Raw genomic sequence first — 21,874 nt, 5'->3', positions numbered from 1 at the left:
GACAGGGACGTGTTGAAAGCAGGCTAGACGTGGTTTCAGTGAACCTGCAGCAGATTGCAGCAGCCTTACTTGACGTGGGTGGAGGTGAAGCTTAGAGCGGAAGGTTGTCCGGGAGAGGCGAGCTGGGCAAATCCTACAATAGATGTGTAGCAGGCAGAGAAACAAACAAACATTTACACCATATTCAAAGAAACCTGGAAACTTGTTGCATTAAGAAATTAGAAGAACATCTGGATCCTTAGAAGGGAAATATAATGATGTCATGGGTGGCTCAAGACTTTTGCACTGTGCGGTGTAACCAATGCTAATTTCTGTGGCTTATTTTACATGATGAGTTAGTGACTGTAATAAACATTAAAATCTACTTGTTTAATACACAATTGTAATATTATTTTTTCTTAACATGACATGAGAACCACAGATGATTTCTTCTTCCTATTCAAAAGAATCTATGAATATTTAAAGTAGTAATTTTCAGTCTGCTCTAAAGCTCACAGATATGATGATTACCTGCTCTCCTCCCTCTGGTCTGTGCCCCTCACTGACACGATGGACTGAACACTAAGCAATAAACATTTAGTAAAAAACAATAAGAGGAAATGATGAAACATGCAGATCAGCTGAGAGTCTTTTCAGCTGTGGAAGTTAAACAACAGTGAGGGTCTTCTTGTGTTTTTCCAGATGTTTCTAATCAGACAATTTGTCAGGGGCTGGGTGTGTGACCCAGCTGTTTGAGTTTATTTTGTATTTTCTGATTTCTTATGTTATATTGGAAATATATTAAGTTCTTGTGCCGTTATTTAGTCAGGGTTTTGTTGTTGTAGCAGCCATAACTAAATGTGTTAAATTTTGATGATCACTGGGTTTTCATTTGTTTGGTTGCTATGGTGATGTGTAACGGGAGTCACGTGGGTGCTAGTGGTGAAATTAAGAGGGCGTGGTCAGTCTGTCATTCTCTGAGAGGAGGGCTGGAGCCGTAGTTTTTGTTGACCGCTGCACGAGTTTCCCCTTGTTGCATCAGAGCCTGTGATGTTTAAGAGTCTGAATCAGGAGCCGATGACATTACTCTGTAAACTCTCAAAGCACTTTAATAAACAAGCAAGCAATTCCACCTCTCGCATTATTGCGTAAAGTTGACAGCGCGTCAGGCAAATAGGCAGACTCCACCCCGACCTCTAGCGACTGTGGAAGTCGCTACAGTTGTGTTTAGTTTAGGTCTCATCTACAGGGCTCTACACTAACTTTTTGCCATGATTGCACTGGTGCGCCTAAGAAAACCAGCACAAAAGTTAGGCGCACCCACATTTTTCAACCGCATTGCTTAAGTGCGTGAGCGTGCTTGTATTCAAAAGGTTTCTCCATGTACCCAAAAGTTGATTCTGTTCATCTGGAGGTAGCATTTTCAGTGGGAGCAACATTTCATCACATTGATCAATGGTCTTTGATCAATGGTCATGACAATTTGCATATTAATGATGAAGAAACTGACCTCCCAGCCCATTGTTCCTTCAGTGGGCTGGTTTCATATCGTACACAGTACGATATGCAGTGAAATGCTTGGACAACTGCTCGTGACCTAAAGAAAACAAAAAAGGAAAAGGCTATGAATAAGATAGGAAATAAATATGAAAAATTAAAAGGGTAAATTTAACTAGGAAGGAATAAAATATAAATTAAGGTTAAAAATGAAATAACTGTACAACACACTGGGAAAGAATAAGATAAAATATATAAATTAAATTGAAAAAAAATAAAATAACTGTACAACAAAATACACAATACACAATATAGAACTATATAAGAATGTATGAACAAAATACACAAGAAGTATAAATAAATATATACACAATAACAGCAGCAGTGATTTAAGTGATGAAGTGAAAACAAAGTCCAGAAAGTCCAGTGTGTGTGTAAGAACTGTATGTGTGGGTCAGTACTGTGTGGTGGTGTGATTGAGAGACCGTATCGCCTGCGGGAAGAAGCTCCTCCTCAGTCTCTCTGTGTTGGTCTTCAGGGAGCGGAATCGCTTTCCTGACCTCAACAGAGAGAACAGTCTGTTGTTGGGATGGCTGAGGTCCTTCACGATCTTCCTGGTCTTGGTCCAGCACCGCCTGCTGTAGATTGAGTGCAGGTCAGGGAGCTCGGAGCGGATGGTGCGCTCAGCTGATCGCACAACCCTCTGTAGAGCTCGTCTGTCCTGCATGGTGCTGTTCCCGAACCAGGTTAAGATGTTTCCCGCCAGGATGCTCTCTATGGTGCACGAGTAAAAGTTCCTGAGCACCTTGGAGGGCAGTTGGAAGTCTCTCAAGCGTCTGAGGTGGTAGAGACGCTGACGGGCCTTTTTCACCACGGTGTTGATGTGACAGGACCATGACAGGTCCTGCGTGATGTGAACTCCGAGGTATTTGAAGCTGTCCACTCTCTCCACTGGGCACTCGTTGATGACGGGGGTCTGGTAGTTCCTCTCCTGCTTAGTGCTGAAGTCCACTATCAGCTCCTTTGTCTTACTGACGTTTAGAAGGAGGTTGTTCCTCTGGCACCAGTTTTCCAGATTCCTAATCTCCTTCAGGTAGGCCGTCTCGTTGTTATCAGAGATCAGGCCCACCACGACGGTGTCGTCAGCAAACTTGATGATGGTGGTGGAGCTGGTAGTGGCCACGCAGTCATATGTGTACAGAGAGTACAGCAGGGGGCTCAGAACACACCCCTGGGGGGCTCCAGTGCTGAGAGTGGTGGAGGCTGAGACATGTCTGCCCATCCTTACTGCCTGTGGTCTGCCAGTTAGGAAGTTGGAGATCCACTGACACATAGATGAGCTGAGTCCCAGATGCTCCAGCTTGGTGGTGAGTGTGGAGGGAATTATGGTGTTAAATGCAGAGCTGTAGTCTATGAAGAGCATTTTAACATAATTCCCCCTTCTAGTGTCCAAGTGAGTGAGTGATGTGTGGAGGAGATGAGAGATGGCATCGTCTGTGGAACGATTTGGACGGTAAGCGAACTGTAGTGGGTCCAGTGTGTCTGGTAGTGAAGAAATGATGAAGTCTCTGACCAGGCGTTCAAAGCACTTCATCACTACTGAGGTGAGGGCTACAGGGCGATAGTCATTGAGAGAAGCAGGGTGGGGTTTCTTCGGGACAGGGACAATGATGGACTCTTTCAAGCATGTGGGGATCACCGACTGAGATAAAGAGATGTTGAATATCTCAGTGAACACAGGAGCTAGCTGGTATGCGCAGTCTCTGAGGATACGACCTGGGATGCCGTCTGGTCCTGCTGCTTTCCTGGTGTTCACTCTCTTGAAGGCTCTCCTTACTTCATGCTCGGAGATGACGAGCACGTTTCCGGTGCTGGCAGTATCTTCCTGTCTGCAGCCGTTAGCGCCGCTAACACTAGCATCGTTGGAGACCTTAGCTGCAGCCTCGAAGCGAGCATAGAAAGTGTTCAGCTCGTCTGCTAGAGTCACGGCCGCGTTCGTCATACCGGTCGTTGGTGCTTTATAGTCCGTTATTGTCCTTAGTCCCCGCCACAGGCTCCTAGAGTCACTCTGTTGGAGTTGTGACTCTAGTTTCCTCCCGTAGCGCTGCTTCGCCTCTTTCACCGCCCTCCGCACGTTATATGACGCGGCTTTGTACGGGTCCATGTCCCCCGTCGTGAGTCCCGTGTTGTAGGCAGCGGTGCGGGATCTCAGAGCGTCGCGGATGGTTTTATCCACCCACGGCTTCTGGTTGGGAAACGTTTTGATAGTCTTTGTCTCCACGGTATCATCCGCTAGTTTCCGGATGAATCCCACAACCGCTTCCGTAAACACGTTGACGTCATCATCGGAGCTGTTTCTGAACACGCCCCAGTCTGCGTCATCGAGTGCGTCCTGTAACGCGGCCACTGATTGATCCGTCCAGCGCGCGACCTTCCTCTGAACCGGAACTTCCTGTTTCAGCCTTCGTTTGTATTTTGGCATGAGGAAGATGGCGGTGTGATCAGATTTGCCAAACGGAGGGCGGGATTGTGCCTTGTAGCCGTCCTTGACCGTAGTGTAGCAGTGGTCCAGTGTCCTTTCACCTCTGGTGGGGCAGGTGATGTGTTGATAAAAGTTCGGCGCTGCGCGTTTGAGGTTGGCGCTATTAAAGTCCCCCGTCACAATAAGCGCAGCGTCCCGGTGTTGTGTCTGGTGCTGTGTGAGTGCCTCATGCAGCTCGCATAAGGCGGTGACCGTGTCCGCTTGTGGTGGAATATAAACGGCACTTACAATGACCGATGTAAATTCCCGAGGTAGATAAAAAGGGCGACACATGATGGACAGTAGTTCCAGATTTGGTGTGCAGGAGCGTGTGAGAGGAACAACGTTCGCACTGTTGCACCAGTTGTTGTTCACCATTAAACACACGCCACCTCCCCTTGACTTCCCCGAGTCCCGTGTCCTGTCCATGCGGTGAACCGAGAAGAACTCGGCCGGCTGGATGGCGTGGTCCGGCACCGCTGGGTTCAGCCATGTCTCGGTGAAGCAGAGGAGATTGCAGTCCCGAATGTCTCTCTGGAACTTTATCCTGGCCCTGAGGTCGTCAAGCTTGTTCTCCAGTGACTGGACGTTGGCGAGCAGGATGCTAGGCAGAGGTGTGCGGTGTGCACGAGCTCTCAGCCTGTTCCTGACGCCGGCTCGCTTCCCTCTAGGCCGCCGCTTCCCTTTGTTCTCCCTCAAGATCTCACTCGGCCAGCTCGGATCCGGAGTTAAAAACTTCGAAATGTGAGTACATTGTATACCAATAGAAACAAGAGTGTCACGGTCATACCTAATGTACCCAATGGTGATGATTTTGCCGATTTAGAAACGCTGAAAACTAACTTAAAAAGCAAAGACAAAGAAAAAGTGGTCGGAGCAGTCGTGACGGCAGCCGACCTCACCGGCGCCATCTTGATGTTTCACATCAATTTAAAACAAAGCCTAGCAATGCTAGGAACAGGAGCAACATCAAAATTATATATTAGTCTGAATCTTTGAAATGAATTACATTTTGTTTAAATCCACATTTTTTTCAACAGAAACCCAGGAAATAAAGGAAACATGGCTTGTACATGAAATAAAGGAAACATGGCTTGTACATCTCAGTCCGCTGTGGAGTACGTCAGGAGGGCCAAGCCCAAACTGGTGGGAACATTAAAGGGGCTCAATGGGATTGTAGAGCATCTCTACCAGAAAGAAGTTTTCTCAGAGGAAGAAGTCAGTAAAATAAAGACAGCGGGTGACGACTTTGACAAAACCAGAGAGATTGTGAACCGTGTCATAAAAAAGGGGGACGCAGCCTGCTATGAGTTTCTCAGGATTATTGACATAACAAGAAAGAGAAGAACAGAAAGGCCGCCATCTTTTCTGGAAATTACAGCATCAGATTCCTCTTCACAAGACAAATTTGACCTGAACTATTGGATCAGCTGCTTTTCCTTCAAGGATGACACCAACATGGATGTAACAGATTTACAAGGTATTTTTAAACAAACTGAAGTCTGTGGCAAGATTTCTCGTGATCACACTCTTTTATAATGCTGTGCTGTTCAGTGACACATGAGTTAAATCCCTAAATCAATTTTTAATAAATTTCTCCTACACCTCTTTTCTTTCAGGCCCTAAACCGTGTCACAGATACCAGCAAAAGTTGAAATTTAAAGCTCAGAAGATTTCAGAAAGATCATGGATCCAAAGTAAAGCAGTCCTGTTCAACAAGGAGACGTCTTTGTCCTACACTTCACTTGTGTTAGACACACCAGGACAGGCTTCAGCATCCAAAATAAAAAAGTCAAAGATCAAGAAAAGCAGGAAGGTTCGCACTAAAAAACTCAAGGCCTACATACCCGAGGACAAACATGGAACCTCTCCCAGTGAACTGCTGAAAACATATGAAAGAAAAATCCTTTTGGTAGGAAAACCTGGAACTGGGAAAACAGCTGTGGTCCATCAGATTTTGAAACTGTGGTCAGAGAAAGATAACAAGGATCTAGATTACATGTTCTACTTTGATATGAGAGAAACACCCAACATCACAGAGGTCCATAAACTGGAGGATCTTCTCTTCAGTGTGTTCTGTGAACCAGATGAAGGCAACGATGAGGTCTTAGTGGACATAAAGAATAATGCTGACAGTGTTACCATCATTTTTGATGGAGTACCAAATGTTCCCTCTACATCAACTCAGTCTGCAGTGCTGGAGCTCATACAGAAGACCCTTCTACCTGAAGCAAAGATCATCATCAATTGCAGACCAGAGGTGGAGTCAGCAGACTTCCTGTTGGATTGGGACTGTCTCAGAGTGGAAGTGAAAGGCTTCAGTGAGCAGGGCATCAGAGAGTACTTATCCAAGAATCTGAGTGAGAACCACCTCAACAAAGTCTTGTGTAACCTGGAGTTATTCTCTCTTTGCCACGTCCCCATGTACGCCCTGATGGTGGTCGCCTGCTTTAGCTTTGAGGGCTCAGATTTCTCTCCACATCCCTGCACAGTTACTGAAATATACCTCAATATCCTCCATTTCTGCAATCAGAGAAATGTTTCCAAGACACCTGAAAATGAAAGCACTAAATGGGATGCAATACTGTCTTTATCTCAGGCAGCTTTTTGTGCAACAGAAGGGAAAAATGTGAGCCTAACATCACTGCCCAAGCTAGACAGCTGTGCTAATTTGGCCATTTTGAGCAAGCTTCTGATTCAAATCAGCCCAACTGTAAAGAAACCCTTGTGTGCCTTTCTCCACTACACGGTTCAGGAGTTTTTTGCAGCTCTGTGGGTCTTAAAGGATCCAGAGAAGACCAGATGTGTTCTACAGCAGTGTCTGGTTCAGGGCAGCAAACACATGAAACACTTGGTCCCTTTCCTGTGTGGACTGTTGAATGAGAAGAACACTGATTTGTTAGAAGGTCTCCTTCCTCCTCAGCAGCTCAGAGACACGTCTGACTGGTTCTTCAAACACTTGGTGACCACCTTTGTAGGTTGTAGTGACAGTGAAGACTGTGAAGTGGACTTAATGTTCTTATGTCAATGCCTCTATGAGTCTCAGTCACCTGATGCCTGCCTCTGTCTCCTGGATAAACTGGACTACTGTATTGATGCGAGTGGAGAGACTCTTGATCCTCAGCAGTGTTGTGTTCTGGCCTATGTAATCAGCCAGAGTCAGGAGAGGAAAATAGAGCTGAACCTGGAGGATACAACAGCATCAAAACAGGGAATGAGGCCTTTGCTGGGATGCCTCAGCAAACTTCAAAGGTAAGTGAGAACATTTAGATCTGAAGTTAAAGGGTTCTGTACATCTGTTTTTAATGTTTTAAATGTAAAGCATTCAGTGATTTAGAGCAGTATGTGTTTTTCTTAAAGTGAAAAATGAAAACATAGTAGTGAGAAGGATTTGTTTCAGCTTTGTTTCATCATGTTTCCAGTGAGTTGTAGACAGCAGAAAGTTTGTACGTAGTCTTTGGGTATTTGGTAACATTATTCTTTAGTCTTGATGCATACATAGTAATCCAGGTGAGGGGATCCCAGAAAGCTAACTAGCTTTTACCTGGACGTTTGTCATTTGAATGAGAGATTTTATTACTTATTTAAGACATTTTCAGTCTCAGCTGAAGCACATTTAACTTGTAAACTAGCACCACTGCATCACACTGACCCATGGTCTCATAATTATTGTGAAGTTAATTTCACGATCAGAGGCCATGAGCAGTGCTAAAGACAACCCAAAGTAAGGTTAGAGTAACAGACCTATCTGCCAGATTAATGCTGTGTTCATTTGTAGCTGTTACTCCTGAGTTATCAGGCAGACACGTATAGCTTTTATTCTCCAATGAGAAACATACTGCCTTTGTTACCTTGTGTTCAGTTAAAATCCACTAAGTCAAAATGTCTCACCCTCTAGTTCACATATAAACATAAATATAAGGATTTCCTTTACAAAAATGTCTTTAGATAGATTTTCATGTTGTTAGTCTGCTAGTTCAATACAGTTTTCTCATTAATGTACAATGAATTATAAATATTAGCTCATCTCCTGAACACAACAAACAAGCTGACAGTGAGTCAAAACCTTTAAGATTTAAGAGAAGTATCTTTGTTTTTTAGTTTCTAACCAAACAGCAAGACCCAAACACGTCAGCAATGATCAGTCCATTAACCTCCTAACACCCAAACTCTTTCATGCATTTTACATTTCTTTTTGCTCTTGTGACTTTATAGTAGAACACTATACAGTCACAATTGAGTAATGATGTACAAAACTCTTTATTTGGTGTCTGAACACAGCAGCATTTTTCCTGAGTACAAAAACAAAAGGAGAAACAACAATTGTGCCCCTTTGAGCCACGTGGTTCATTTGAAAGAGCAAAACTTAGTATTGTTGTCTAGTAGGCAACCAAAATGTGATGTCCCCATATGTGGGCGCCACATCCTAGGAGGGTAAAGTTGTCCTTATAACCAGAGATAAAAACTGCTACAAGAAGTAAATTAGTATTAAACCCAGATTCTTTTGTCCCCATGATAGAACAGAGAAAATCTGACTCATAGTGGTCAAAACATTTTATATTTCTTTTTATTCAATCATCTTCCAGAAGAGAGAGCCCTGCACAGCCCCAAAAGCCAGCTGCAGGATCTCTAACATTTGAAGCTCCACATGTGTCTTATATGGTGTTATTTCTGTAGACAGAATGATTCTTACATCCTGTTCAAACTGCGGTGACTCTGCTGACTATATCTGTTCGCATTTTGAATGTAGATTTTACACTTGTTTAAGATTTACTTTCTAAACCTTGAAGGCTGCAAACTCACATCAGCTCACCCGTCTCTGGTTTATATCGTATGCAGAGTCAATCCTCTTAAGCCTCTGGCAGCTTTGCACAAATTAGGAGTTTTGCATGAAAAAGGCGAACATGGTTCTTCAGTTTCAGCATGAATCTACACAAATAGACTTTGTTCTCAGCAGCTGATTACATGTGAACTAATGAAGTTCTCTACCAACCTTCCAACTGTAGGAGTGACTCCTTGTCACGCCAGCTGTGGAGCATTTCTCTTCTGAGTGAGGTGGACGTGGATTACGTGAGTTTACTTGACTTCACTGAGAATCAGCTGCACCTCCCAGTCAACAGTGAAACACAACTGTATGACCGAGCTGTGAGAGTCCTGCAGAAGAGGAAGAGGAAGGTGAAAGTCTGCCTTCACTGTGATCACAGAGTCTGTCAAAGTGCGAGCTCATTCCTCTTACACCATTTACCCCACATCCACTCACTCAGGTATGCTCTTTGGTTTTACTTATTAAACACTCAATGTTTTCATGTGATCTTCAATTGTGGTTTAAAATCCAGTCGAGTTACTTTATAGAAATAATTGAACCAACTGTAGTACTGACCTTATGTCTTTAATGTACTTTTAATGCTGGAGATATTTATCTGAGACAAATCTAGGACGTGTCAGTGCTGCTTGTTTCTGTTTGTTGTTCTCAGATCAAATCATCACATCGTGTTTCCTTTTCTTTCTTCCAGTTTCTGTCAGTCATCAGGAAATCTCTCAGATCAAACTGAGTTGTTGATGAATCTCTTCATTGTAGCAGCAGAGAGAGAACAGAGGACAGGAGAGAAGATCCTCAACATGCTATCATCAGTCTGCTCTTATCAGAAATTCCCTCTTAATTCTCATTACAATGACAAATATCAGATTAACTTCCTGTTGGATCTGTGCTCCCATGTGAAGGACTGTGAGACTAAAACAGGTCTGAGTGTCCTTCCATCATTACAGCCAGTTTTCCAGTCAGCTCCTGCAGTCTGGTCCATAGACCTCTCAGAGAGAAAGACCTCCATCCTCCTGGAGCTGCTGAAACTCCAACCAGAGAAGAAACAAGTGGAGCTGAGAGGCTGCTCACATGAAGAGAGTGAAGTGAGGAGTTTGCTGCAGTGTCTGCCTTTTATCTCACAGCTCAGGTAAGTCAGATTGTATTCAGAAGCTTAGTGAAGAGTTTTGATGGAGAACATGCGTTCACCACATGCAGTATACACATAGTATATAGTTACTTTACAAAGAAAGCAGAAAACAACTTTTCTATTCATTTAATCTTAAAGTAAAGTTTTTACCGTCTCTTCTTGATTTAAAGAAGCTTCTAAAAGTGGAATTTTGACAAATTTCTAAAATATTTGTGTTTTCTTGTTTTTATGAGGATTAATAAATTAGTTATGTGCTGCAACTGAGATGATATGTTTCCCTCGTTTATGTTATATTTAACATGGAGCGTCATTATGTACAGGAAACATGGACCAGATGGAGTCCATCAGCAGTGTGTGGCTGTTTTTATGCAGCTCACATCAAATCATCACTGAATGTTTCCTTCTTATTGTTACAGTGTTTTTCCTCTGAGGTCACGTCTCCATGGAGCAGTGATGATCTTTGTGAGTCTGTTCTGTGCAGCAGCAGAGAGAGAGCAGCAGACAGGAGAGAAGATCCTGGAGCTGTTAGCATCAGTGTGCACATATCAGACATTCCCTCTTCATGAGAGCTACTTCTATGATGATGATGATCTGAAGCAGTATCAGAGTGACTTTCTGTTGGATCTGTGCTCCCATGTGAAGGACTGTGAGACTAAAACAGGTGTGAGTGTCCTTCCATCATTACAGCCAGTTTTCCAGTCAGCTCCTGCAGTCTGGTCCATAGACCTCTCAGAGAGAAAGACCTCCATCCTCCTGGAGCTGCTGAAACTCCAACCAGAGAAGAAACAAGTGGAGCTGAGAGGCTGCTCACATGAAGAGAGTGAAGTGAGGAGTTTGCTGCAGTGTCTGCCTTTTATCTCACAGCTCAGGTACACGACACGCTCTTCACACAATAAAGTCTGTCTGTCAATGAATGAGTGCTGAAAATAATTATGAAAATATTTTAGCTCTATTTGACAATTTAGTTGCTGCTTGATTGAAGCCAGTTTATAGAAATGAGTCCACAAATTTGTAACGTTTACCTTCAACAGTTTTTTAACATGTGACAGTTTGTCTGTGAGAATAAAACTGCACTTAGTGACATTTACAGCATCACTAAGACCTCCTGGGAAAAAAGCTTCATTACAAATATTAATAAAAATTGTACTGTTAAGGTATTTATGTGTTTCTGATGGGCTTTAAAACAAAACAGCATCAAGCAGCTTTCACTGCAGAGGGAAACAGTTTGAGTCATCCAGGATGTTCAGCTTCAGCCTGCATTTGGGGCCTCTCTTCTCCACATCCACACAACGACCATTCATACGTTATTTCTGTCTTCTTCCACACAAAGTAGACCCACTGATTTCACCTCCATTAATAAGAAATATTGTTACATTAACAGGTGACACAGAGCTATAAACAATATGTAACTATAACAACACAGGCAACACTGTTGCTGCATCAAAGGAGACTAAGCGATGCTGGTAGCAATCATTAACATGTGAATGAATGAATGTGTGTGAGCGCTCTGTGCTGCAGTTTATTTGTAAGCTGACAGCTGCACATTAAAGCTGTGACACTTTGACCTCGATCCACTTAAACATGAAAGGTTACTCGCTGCATTCAGCTCTGACACACAATCTGGTGAAGGAGTTTGTGACGTTCATGTTATCATGAGCTCCAGCTCAGAGCAGACTGGACATAAAAGACTCAGAGAAAATGTGTCACTTACAGCTGATTTTAATCTGACACTGAACATAACCTGATCTACACCAGGCTGTGTTCAGCATCTGTTACCATGGTGATATAGCCAGGTACAGAGAGCTAGTCTGGTGAAACTAAACACTGACAGGAGGCTCAACGTGGCCACTAACATGTGAATCTTTGTGTTTAAGACTTTTCTGAACCAGAAAATATTAATTGAGTCTAATTTTCAGTGTAAACAAATCTTAATCTAAATGAATTAACTGTAAAATGTTAGTAAATATGTGATTTCCACGTGTGTGATGTGAGCAGCAGGTGAAGCTGCTGTTGTAGATGTTGTTGTTCCCCTCTGTGTGTTTCTGTATTGTTGATGTTTAGTGTTTTGCTGCTAACACTTTATAACAGCTGCACACTCTTCAGCATTAGTGTTAGTTAATACTTGTTTCATCATTTATGAAGCATTGCTCCTCCTCAGTATGTCGTTCATAAACATGGATACACATGATGAAGTTTTGCTGAAGAGGCTCAAATATAACATGTTCAATGACAGCAGTCTGATACTTTTCCAATGATGGACGAACACTTTATAAAGTTGTACATGTGTTACAGATATTCCTGAGTTAATCCAGACAGTTACTGGTTGTTAGTGAAGTATGTTGTGTGAGCTGGTCTAAAGTGAGGCCCATCCATGACTTCCAAAGCATTTATCACATAACCTGAAAGCTCAGCAGGACCTGGAGACGCCAGCAGGTCTGAGCTGTCTTCATGACAGGAAAAGGAAAACGCACAAAGTGATACAGAACATACAAATATTGATCACACAGTGCAAACATAACTCACTGAAGGTTTGCAGAATATTAAATGTGCAGGGCCAGAGTGTGAGTTTGAGGCTTTAAGAGAGGAAGAGACTCACTGAGCAGCTGGAGCCACTCAGAGCTGTAACTTCAATGTCCTGAAACTTCTTCTATCAAATCAAATGTGAATGATCACAAAACACTAGTGAATATTTCACACAGCGTCACAGACGAGTGTAAACAGCACGAACACAGTGTTGATATTGAAGCGATCAAGGTTACTTTAGCTGCTCCCTCATCACAAGGAGTCACCTGATGATGCAGCAAAGTGTCTCTGGGATGTTGAAGAGTTTGGAAGTTCTGTCGTTGGCTCCTCTGGTTTGTAGTCAGTCAGTTTTAGTAAAGACGTCCAGTCAGCTTCACTTCCAAAGTGCTCCTGAGTGAAACACAGCAGCTAAGCTGTTTGGTGCTGTGCTTTCACACAGGTGAACTCAGGTGAAGGCTGGAAAAGGGGGCGTGGCCTCCTCGTCTGGCACAGTGAAAGCTCAGAGCAGCTGCTCAGGCTAAGGAGGTGATGAGGTTCAGAGGTGGCTCGCCATCTCCTTCATCATAGAGAATCCAACACAAACAGCATTTCCTGTCATATAAACATTGTAGAAAACAGACGTTACTGCATTAAACCACGAAATACCAGGATTCAGTGACCATAGCAAATATAAAATCTAAACTCTCCAAATACTCCGACGTACATGAATAATACAACACTGTATTACAGCTGTTCTCACAGTGTTCTACCTTTTTACAGCAGTGACATAATTATTTGATCCTCTGCTCAATTTATGAGTTTGCTGACTTCCAAAGAAATAAACAGACTCTGATTTTTATCAAAGTTTCATTTTACTGAAGACAGAAAATCAGCAAAGATCCAGATTAAACTCACAAACATTGCAAAGTGTGTCAGCAGTGTGTGGTTGTTTTAATGCAGCTCACATCAAATCATCACTGAATGTTTCCTTCTTATTGTTGCAGAGTTGATGCTGAGACATCAGATGAAGACCGAACGAGGATCTTTGTGAGTCTGTTCTGTGCAGCAGCAGAGAGAGAGCAGCAGACAGGAGAGAAGATCCTGGAGCTGTTAGCATCAGTGTACAGATACAAACACAGTCCTCTTAAAGAGAAATGGTGTGACTTCCTCCTGGACCTGTACTCTTATGAGACTGAAACAGGTCTGAGTGTCCTTCCATCATTACAGCCAGTTTTCCAGTCAGCTCCTGCAGTCTGGTCCATAGACCTCTCAGAGAGAAAGACCTCCATCCTCCTGGAGCTGCTGAAACTCCAACCAGAGAAGAAACAAGTGGAGCTGTTGATATGGCGAGGAAAAGAAGAAGAAGAGAGTGAAGTGAGGAGTTTGCTGCAGTGTCTGCCTTTTATCTCACAGCTCAGGTAAATAACATGCTCTTCACATGAGTCAAATATCTGTAAGAGAAGATGTGCTGTGAAAATAAGTGATGGAAATATTTGGAGCTCCATGAATTGTAAAGTGATGATTTTGTCTTGTGCTGCCTGTTTGTCATCAGCATCATACGTTTGACCTCATCTACATGGATCATGTTATAAATGTATTCAGACTCTGTCATATTTCAGAGGGAAACGTTCTCAGTCCATCCCTGTGTTTCACTGACGTGTTCAGCTGTTTGTTGCTATGAAGTTTCATATTTTCTATAAATATCAGACGACTTTTAATGCTTATCAGCATCTAGAATAAAGACGTTCTGATCAGAAAGGTTAGATTTATATTTGATAGGATCATGTGACTGAGCTCCTGCTGCAGAGAGTTGGAGTGCACTGTGATAGGTTTGTAGCTTGAACCTATTTGCAGGAACATTGAAGACAATATAATTACACAGCAAGCAAGACACGAAGTAGGCAAAGTTCTTCATGTTCCTCGTGCACGGGAGAGAACCGGACAAACGCTGTTCCTTTGCTTGACCCCAGTTGCTCTCGTCCGTTCCCCGTAACACTGCTCTTTTATTGAGGTTACATGAATATGCATAGGTTCATTAACATACGACGTCTACATACACACAAAGAGTAACGTGTGTGCGTGTGTGTGTGTGTGTGTGTGTGTGTGTGTGTGTGTGTGTGTGTGTGTGTGTGTGTGTGACCCCATAAATGACTTCCCTAAACCTGCTGGTCTGGAAGTCCAGCAGTTCATCTAAACAAACGGCACTTAGCCTAAAACAGACACAGCCACGTTTATCCTGCCATAAAACATAAAGACAAGGTACGACCTCTCCCACGCTCCCAGGATGTAGGTGTGCACACAAAGTTTGCAGACTATTAAGGATCAAACCTCTACCAATCTACAACTAATTATAAAACTCTAATCATATATAAGTAGATATTTCTAAGCATAAATGACAATCAACAATACAAAACCTGACAGTTCTCATCAGAAAGGTTAGATTTATATTTGATAGGATCATGTGACTGAGCTCCTGCTGCAGAGTGTTGGAGTGCACACATGCCAGAAACATCCTTTACACCTGAATCCATCATCGCCATGGAAACAGCATGAAAGCAAACTCAACGAGTCCTTCAGTGACATAACTCAGTAAATGAATGAGTTACATGCAGCTGGACTTTATCTCTGACTTTGTTTTACTGAGCATGATGATGATGATGGTGGTAGCAGCTCTATAGTGAGCAGATGAAGATGTCAGACAGCAGAGAGGTGTGTGATGTGAGCAGCAGGTGAAGCTGCTGTTGTAGATGTTGTTGTTCCCCTCTGTGTGTTTCTGCATTGTTGATGTTTAGTGTTTGACTCTCTAAAGTCAGACAGCGAACAAAATAACAGTTACAGTTCAGAACGCAGTGATTTCACACACAGGCTGAGTGTTTGTGTTGTGAGTCAGTAACTGTCTAAGAACACTGTTCAGCTGCTCTGATGGAAGATGGCTTTAAATGGACTTTCATTATATACAACATGGAGTCCATCAGCAGTGTGTGGCTGTTTTTATGCAGCTCACATCAAATCATCTCTAAATGTTTCCTTCTTATTATTACAGTGTTCTTCCTTTGAGGTCACTTCATCATGAAGCAGTCAGGATCTTTGTGAGTCTGTTCTGTGCAGCAGCAGAGAGAGAGCAGCAGACAGGAGAGAAGATCCTGGAGCTGTTAGCATCAGTGTGCAGATACAAAAACAGTCCTCTTAAAGAGAAATGGTGTGACTTCCTCCTGGACCTGTACTCTTATGAGACTAAAACAGGTCTGAGTGTCCTTCCATCATTACAGTCAGTTTTCCAGTCAGCTCCTGCAGTCTGGTCCATAGACCTCTCAGAGAGAAAGACCTCCATCCTCCTGGAGCTGCTGAAACTCCAACCAGAGAAGAAACAAGTGGAGCTGACAGGCTGCTCACATGAAGAGAGTGAAGTGAGGAGTTTGCTGCAGTGTCTGCCTTTTATCTCACAGCTCAGGTAAGTCAGATTGTATTCAGAAGCTTAGTGAAGAGTTTTGATGGAGAACATGCGTTCACCACATGCAGTATACACATAGTATATAGTTACTTTACAAAGAAAGCAGAAAACAACTTTTCTATTCATTTAATCTTAAAGTAAAGTTTTTACCGTCTCTTCTTGATTTAAAGAAGCTTCTAAAAGTGGAATTTTGACAAATTTCTAAAATATTTGTGTTTTCTTGTTTATATGAGGATTAATAAATTAGTTATGTGCTGCAACTGAGATGATATGTTTCCCTCATTTATGTTATATTTAACATGGAGCGTCATTATGTACAGGAAACATGGACCAGATGGAGTCCATCAGCAGTGTGTGGCTGTTTTTATGCAGCTCACATCAAATCATCTCTAAATGTTTCCTTCTTATTGTTCCAGTGTTGATGTTTGGAATCGTCATGTAGCAGTCAGGATCTTTGTGAGTCTGTTCTGTGCAGCAGCAGAGAGAGAGCAGCAGACAGGAGAGAAGATCCTGGAGCTGTTAGCATCAGTGTGCACATATCAGACATTCCCTCTTCATGAGAGACACATAAATCTGTATTATCAGAGTGACTTCCTGTTGGATCTGTGCTCCCATGTGAAGGACTGTGAGACTGAAACAGGTCTGAGTGTCCTTCCATCATTACAGCCAGTTTTCCAGTCAGCTCCTGCAGTCTGGTCCATAGACCTCTCAGAGAGAAAGACCTCCATCCTCCTGGAGCTGCTGAAACTCCAACCAGAGAAGAAACAAGTGGAGCTGAGAGGCTGCTCACATGAAGAGAGTGAAGTGAGGAGTTTGCTGCAGTGTCTGCCTTTTATCTCACAGCTCAGGTAAATAAGTCGTGATGGTTTCATTTGCAGAACGTTTCCAGCATGTTCTCTGATCCCATCTTCACTGTGTTCCAGCTGTGGTCCAGAATTCTTCCAGAGTGTGTGCACATCCATGTCTGTAAGATCCAGAGAGGAGGCCCAGCAGCTGGAGTCTCTGCTGCAGCTGCTGGGCTTCCAGCTGCTGCTAACAGGAGCGTTACACAGGAGAAGCTGCTGGTCTGTGGGGAGAGTTCTCAAAATGTGCGGCTCTAAAGTGGATCTCATCCTCACACCCAGCAAGATGTCTGCCAGAGGAGGCGCTCTGCTCTTCAGACACACAACACAACTACACAGTCTGAGGCAGGAAGTGAAACCATGACTCTCTCCTGCTCTTCTAACATCATTTCTATGTGAATCTTTAGTTCTTGGTGTTCATCATTTCTGCTCTTTCGTCTCTTCGTTCTTCAGGCTTTCCATCGACATGTCCTTGCTGCTGTCTCAGTGGGTAAGAAGAGGCAGAGCGGCCCGTCGGCTGGCTGTTGAAGAGCTTTCTCTTGTGCCTAAGAAAGCCCGACCATCACACAGAGTATTGTTGAGGGCCGTCAGTAGTTTGGCTTCCCTGCTGAGATACTGGACAGTCGGACGGTTAGACCTGACTGAGACCTGCATCCCTGCTCAGGGTCTCATTGCACTGCTGCTCCATCATGGTCCTCTGACAGTCAAGTAAATGTCTTTCTGAACATCACAGGACAAATAAAATGTCGATTTTTACTTCAAAGCTTATTTTCTATTGATGATCTCTGCAGACTGAGTGAAGAGAGCTTCCAGCAGCTCCTGTCTCTCCTCCATGAAACCCAGGACAAGGACTTGACGTTGTCCTTCTTGAGTAAGGTTGGTGGAGACCTGACCTCCTGCTGCCTGAGCTGGGAGCTGCTTCACTATCTGCTGCAGCAGCCGTCGGCTCCGACCATCACTGTGGACCTGAGGAAGAACCTGTTCTTACAGGAGGAGACCACACGTCTGCTTCCCTTTCTGGACAGGATTGTGTTTAAAAGGTGCTGAATGTGGTTTGATCTTTTACACAGTTTCTGCTGATTAATCAGGAGGATTTGAAATGCTGTCTCATCTTTAATCAGCACTTCATGGATCCTTTAAACAAAGTTGGAAATAAACTCTTTGTTTTCAGGCCCAGTCCCAGCTTTGTGATGAGCTCCATCAGAGAGCTCTACAGAGCTCACGACAGTCACGCTGTTCCCAGTTTGCTGAGGTCACTCGGTCATGTGATCAGCCTGAGCTGCAGACAGCTGGACTCAGTGGACTGTGCTGCTCTGATCTTCATCCTCAGACACGGAGACGGAGTCAGACTGAACCTGCTGTGGACCTCCATACCAGCAGGGGGAGTAGAGTCCATCCTGCTCATGCTGGACAGCGTTTCTCGTCTCAGGTCAGATATTAGAGCTCGTTTCTGTGCTGCGCTGTGTGATTGCTGAACAACACACTTTATTGTAACATAATGCTTCAAAAACAAGCTAACATTTTACTGTTAGTGTGGAACAGATTACACGAACAGTTGAACAAGAAACTACAAGGAAAGTTTCAAACAGCAGGCAGAGTGAACATCATTTAAAGGTAGAGCAGTAATAATAACAACAACAGCAACAATAACACATTTTATTAGTGGGCGCCTGTCTAACAACCCAGGGTCACCGTAGCAAACACGGAACAGGAAACAGGATCAAACAGTAACTGGTTCATGTTGATGTTTACAGACAGTAAGCTGGTTTGAAGACGGCTTTGAGTTCAGTTTTCCTGGAAAAGAATCCCAGAGCCGCTGATAGTGGCGCTCATAGTGGCGACATGTACGAACAACAATGTGGTGAAGCTTCCTATCTTATATATCATAGTTGGAAAGAGACGATAATTACACTCTGATGACACAAACAACATGTTCTCACTATGGTATGTGTTCTTTAATGATGACCAGATGTTTATTTCACTACTTATCATCGAGGGTTTCATCACAGATGCCCCGCCCCCGACTGTTGTTTAGTCTCAGAGAGTCACACACGCTTTTCTTTAGCATTAGCCCGCTGTCATGGCAACAGTGAGAGCCGTTTGTTGTATTTTAATCCAACACAAACTTTACTAAACAACAAAGAAATTCAGACTAATCAAAAGTTTCATTTTTTTTTATTTACACCCAAGGGCCGACTTATCGCTGAACACACTGCAGCTTAGCATTAGCCCGCTGTCATGGCAACAGTGAGAGCCGTTTGTTGTATTTTAATCCAACACAAACTTTACTAAACAACAAAGAAATTCAGACTAATCAAAAGTTTGATTTTTTTTTTATTTACACCCAAGGGCCGACTTATCGCTGAACACACTGCAGCTTAGCCGTCCTGTTTTTAGATGTCACACAATATTCATGAATTATTTACAAAGTTTACAAATGTCAGCTTTGCAATTTCTCATTAATTATACAGATAATTGTTTAAAATATATTATTGGAAATCATTTGGTGAAGTTTACAAATGAGGCCCAAACATTTCTGGTGGTCTTCAGTGTTTCCCAAACTGCAGCCTCTGACTTGTTGCTTCTGATTTGTGTGTCTCATTTGTGGTTTTACCAAATGGTATCATCAGCGTTATTGTCATTTTAATCTTAGTGAATTAAAATTGGTCGAATTAACAATTTAATTGTATTAATTATAGTTATTATCAAGTGTTGTCATTACACCTCCTGGGCTACTTTTGTCAGCTGCTCGAACAACAAGCTGAAGGCTGCAAATCACAAGTTTGTCTGCAGACACATTTGAACTGGACCCATTAAAATAATCTGCTACATGCTGTGTTTCTGTGGCTTCCTGGACACAAAGGAGACATTCACTCTTCATCACTGCTGACAAATGATGCTTTTAATCTGATAAATGCAGTAAATCATGAACAACGAGTTACCAGATGAACAGAGTCCTTATTCATTTAAAGCTGTTATCTGTTAACATCCACCTGCACAATCAGCCCAAGCAGGGAAACTGGGCTCAGTGTGACTTTGTCTTAATAACATGAGTGCTGTGCATAAATCCAACATCTAATTACAATAATGTGTCTGCTGCTAGTTCATAGATGCTGTTCTTAAAATCCTTTAGTTTTAAAGATCAACACATTTTATTGGAGCCAGCAGTTTGTTTGCAGCATCTATCATTTTAGATTTTCTGTCTCCATGCGTTTCTTTCCAGTGTTGACAGGAACCAGCTGCTGAGGTTCATCCACTGCTGTGCTGCCTGTGACGTCCAGCAGGAGGCAGCGTCAGGCCTGCTGAGGACTCTGCAGCACAGCTTGGATCTGTCCTGCTCCTCCTGTGTGGAGCTACCGGAGGAGGATCAGACTGAGCCTCTGAGTCTGACTGCTGATGACTGCAGGGCCGTCTCCACCATCCTGACACAGGGCAGCCGGGACACACAGCTGGACCTGCGAGACTGTGAGGTGGAGGACAGCGTGCTGGACCTGCTGTTTCCTGTCCTCCACAGGGTCCGCCTCAGGTGGGAAAGACCACCGAAGAGTCTGAACCAGAGAGAACCTTGTTCACGCTGGTGTTGATGCATCCTGACAGTTTCTCTGTTTGTCCTGTTTAGAGTCAGTAACACTGTCCTCCTCCAGCTGCTGTCTCTGGTTCCTGTGAACAGTGAGAGGGACGCAGTGAGGCGGGCGGTGTCCCTGTGTACAGCCCTGGGTGGAGAGCTGGATCTCAGTCACAGCACGCTGGATCAGAGGGTCTGCGGGGCTTTGGTCCAGATGCTGGACTCGTGTGAAGGGCTGACAGAGCTGGACCTCAGTCACTGTCAGCTCACTGACCAGCTGCTGCTCCCTCTCATCACACATCTGCACAAAGTCCAAGTCCTAGAGTGAGTGTCACACACTGATCCTCCTGTGGGAGGCACCAACAACCATCAGCCTGTTCACACACACTACAGTAATATAATGTGCAGCGATCAGTTAGAGCCACATGTTGTGTTTGTGTTACAGTCTGAGTCACAATCAGATCACTGATGCTTCGACCGATGTGTTACTGCAGCTGCTCTCCATCAACCCCTCCATCCACTGTGTGCGGTGAGCCAACATGAAGGAGTTTCTTCTCAGACTCTGAGAGGAATCATTCACAGCCTGAGCTCACGTGGATTCATGTTGTTCTGTGTGAGTGACGTCTGCTCTCTGCTTTGGTCTCTTTCTAGACTCTTCAGCAACAACATCGTGCACAGAGCAGCCTTCAAGGAGCACACGCAGTTTGAGATCTGGTGAAGCGCTCGCCATCATCACCATCGCCATTATCATCATCAGAGCAGCCTTCAAGGAGCACACGCAGTTTGAGATCTGGTGAAGCGCTCGCCATCATCACCATCGTCATCATCATCATCCTCCTGGTTGTCATTATCATCATGGTCGTCATCATCATCATCAGAGCAGCCTTCAAGGAGCACACGCAGTTTGAGATCTGGTGAAGCACTCGCCATCATCTTTAACATCGTCGTCATGGTCGTCATCATCAGGGAGATGTAGTTTTATGGTCTCAGTAAAAACTCTCACAATTGCTTCATACTAAACAATTTGATATAATTTAAATTTAATTTAAGTAAGAATCTATCGGCACCTGTGGTCGGCTCGGCTGAGGAGATCCAGTGTCCCCGCCTTCTCTCACCTCGTCTTCGCTGCAGTGAATCCGCGGAATCTGTGGCCACTGAAACAGGTTCCCTGGATGGCTGTCACCGGTCTGATGGACCAGGATCGCCCTTGTTAACGCTCGGTCGTTAGCAAATAAAACGTTCATGTTGATTTCCTCTGTGTGACAGAAACCTGGCTAAGTGACGGTGAGTTAAGCGCTTTCTCAGAACTGTCACCGCCAAACTGTTCGTATTTTAACTCACCGAGGACTACGGGCCGAGGTGGAGGAGTGGCCACAGTTTACAGAAATACTTTTCGCCAACTGTCACTTTCTCCAGTTTTGACCTGAATATGTTTGAGCTGGGTCATCCTGTTCTCTGTGCGCTGATCTACCGTCCACCTAAATATAACAGCAACTTTGTTCATGACTTCTCTGAGTTCTTGGCTGAAATAATGACAAAGTAGGGCAAAGTTTAATCCTGGGTGATATT

At 43.7% G+C, this 21,874-nt stretch overlaps 2 protein-coding genes across 2 annotated transcripts in view; one reads left to right on the top strand and one right to left on the bottom strand.

The window, feature by feature from the left end:
* Positions 1 to 21,874, bottom strand: part of LOC146634784 (neoverrucotoxin subunit beta-like) — a 368,566-nt gene that overhangs the window by 197,833 nt on the left and 148,859 nt on the right. The window lies entirely within an intron of this gene.
* On the top strand, positions 5,087 to 21,162 carry LOC146634786 (uncharacterized). Its single transcript, XM_085343680.1, has 16 exons — positions 5,087 to 5,477; positions 5,617 to 7,249; positions 9,004 to 9,261; positions 9,511 to 9,945; positions 10,362 to 10,814; positions 13,452 to 13,865; positions 15,491 to 15,898; positions 16,315 to 16,746; positions 16,822 to 17,085; positions 17,194 to 17,448; positions 17,532 to 17,780; positions 17,912 to 18,169; positions 19,964 to 20,266; positions 20,360 to 20,629; positions 20,751 to 20,834; positions 20,957 to 21,162. Exons 1-16 carry the CDS (start codon positions 5,087 to 5,089, stop codon positions 21,021 to 21,023), a joined length of 6,174 nt encoding a protein of 2,057 aa, XP_085199806.1. The 3' UTR covers positions 21,024 to 21,162.

This window comes from Diplotaxodon limnothrissa, linkage group LG3 (genome assembly GCF_057381915.1).
Source record: "Diplotaxodon limnothrissa isolate DT_005_m linkage group LG3, D_limnothrissa_male_GT1.1, whole genome shotgun sequence".
NCBI classification, from domain to species: domain Eukaryota; kingdom Metazoa; phylum Chordata; class Actinopteri; order Cichliformes; family Cichlidae; genus Diplotaxodon; species Diplotaxodon limnothrissa.
This window is presented reverse-complemented; position numbering and strand designations above follow the sequence as displayed.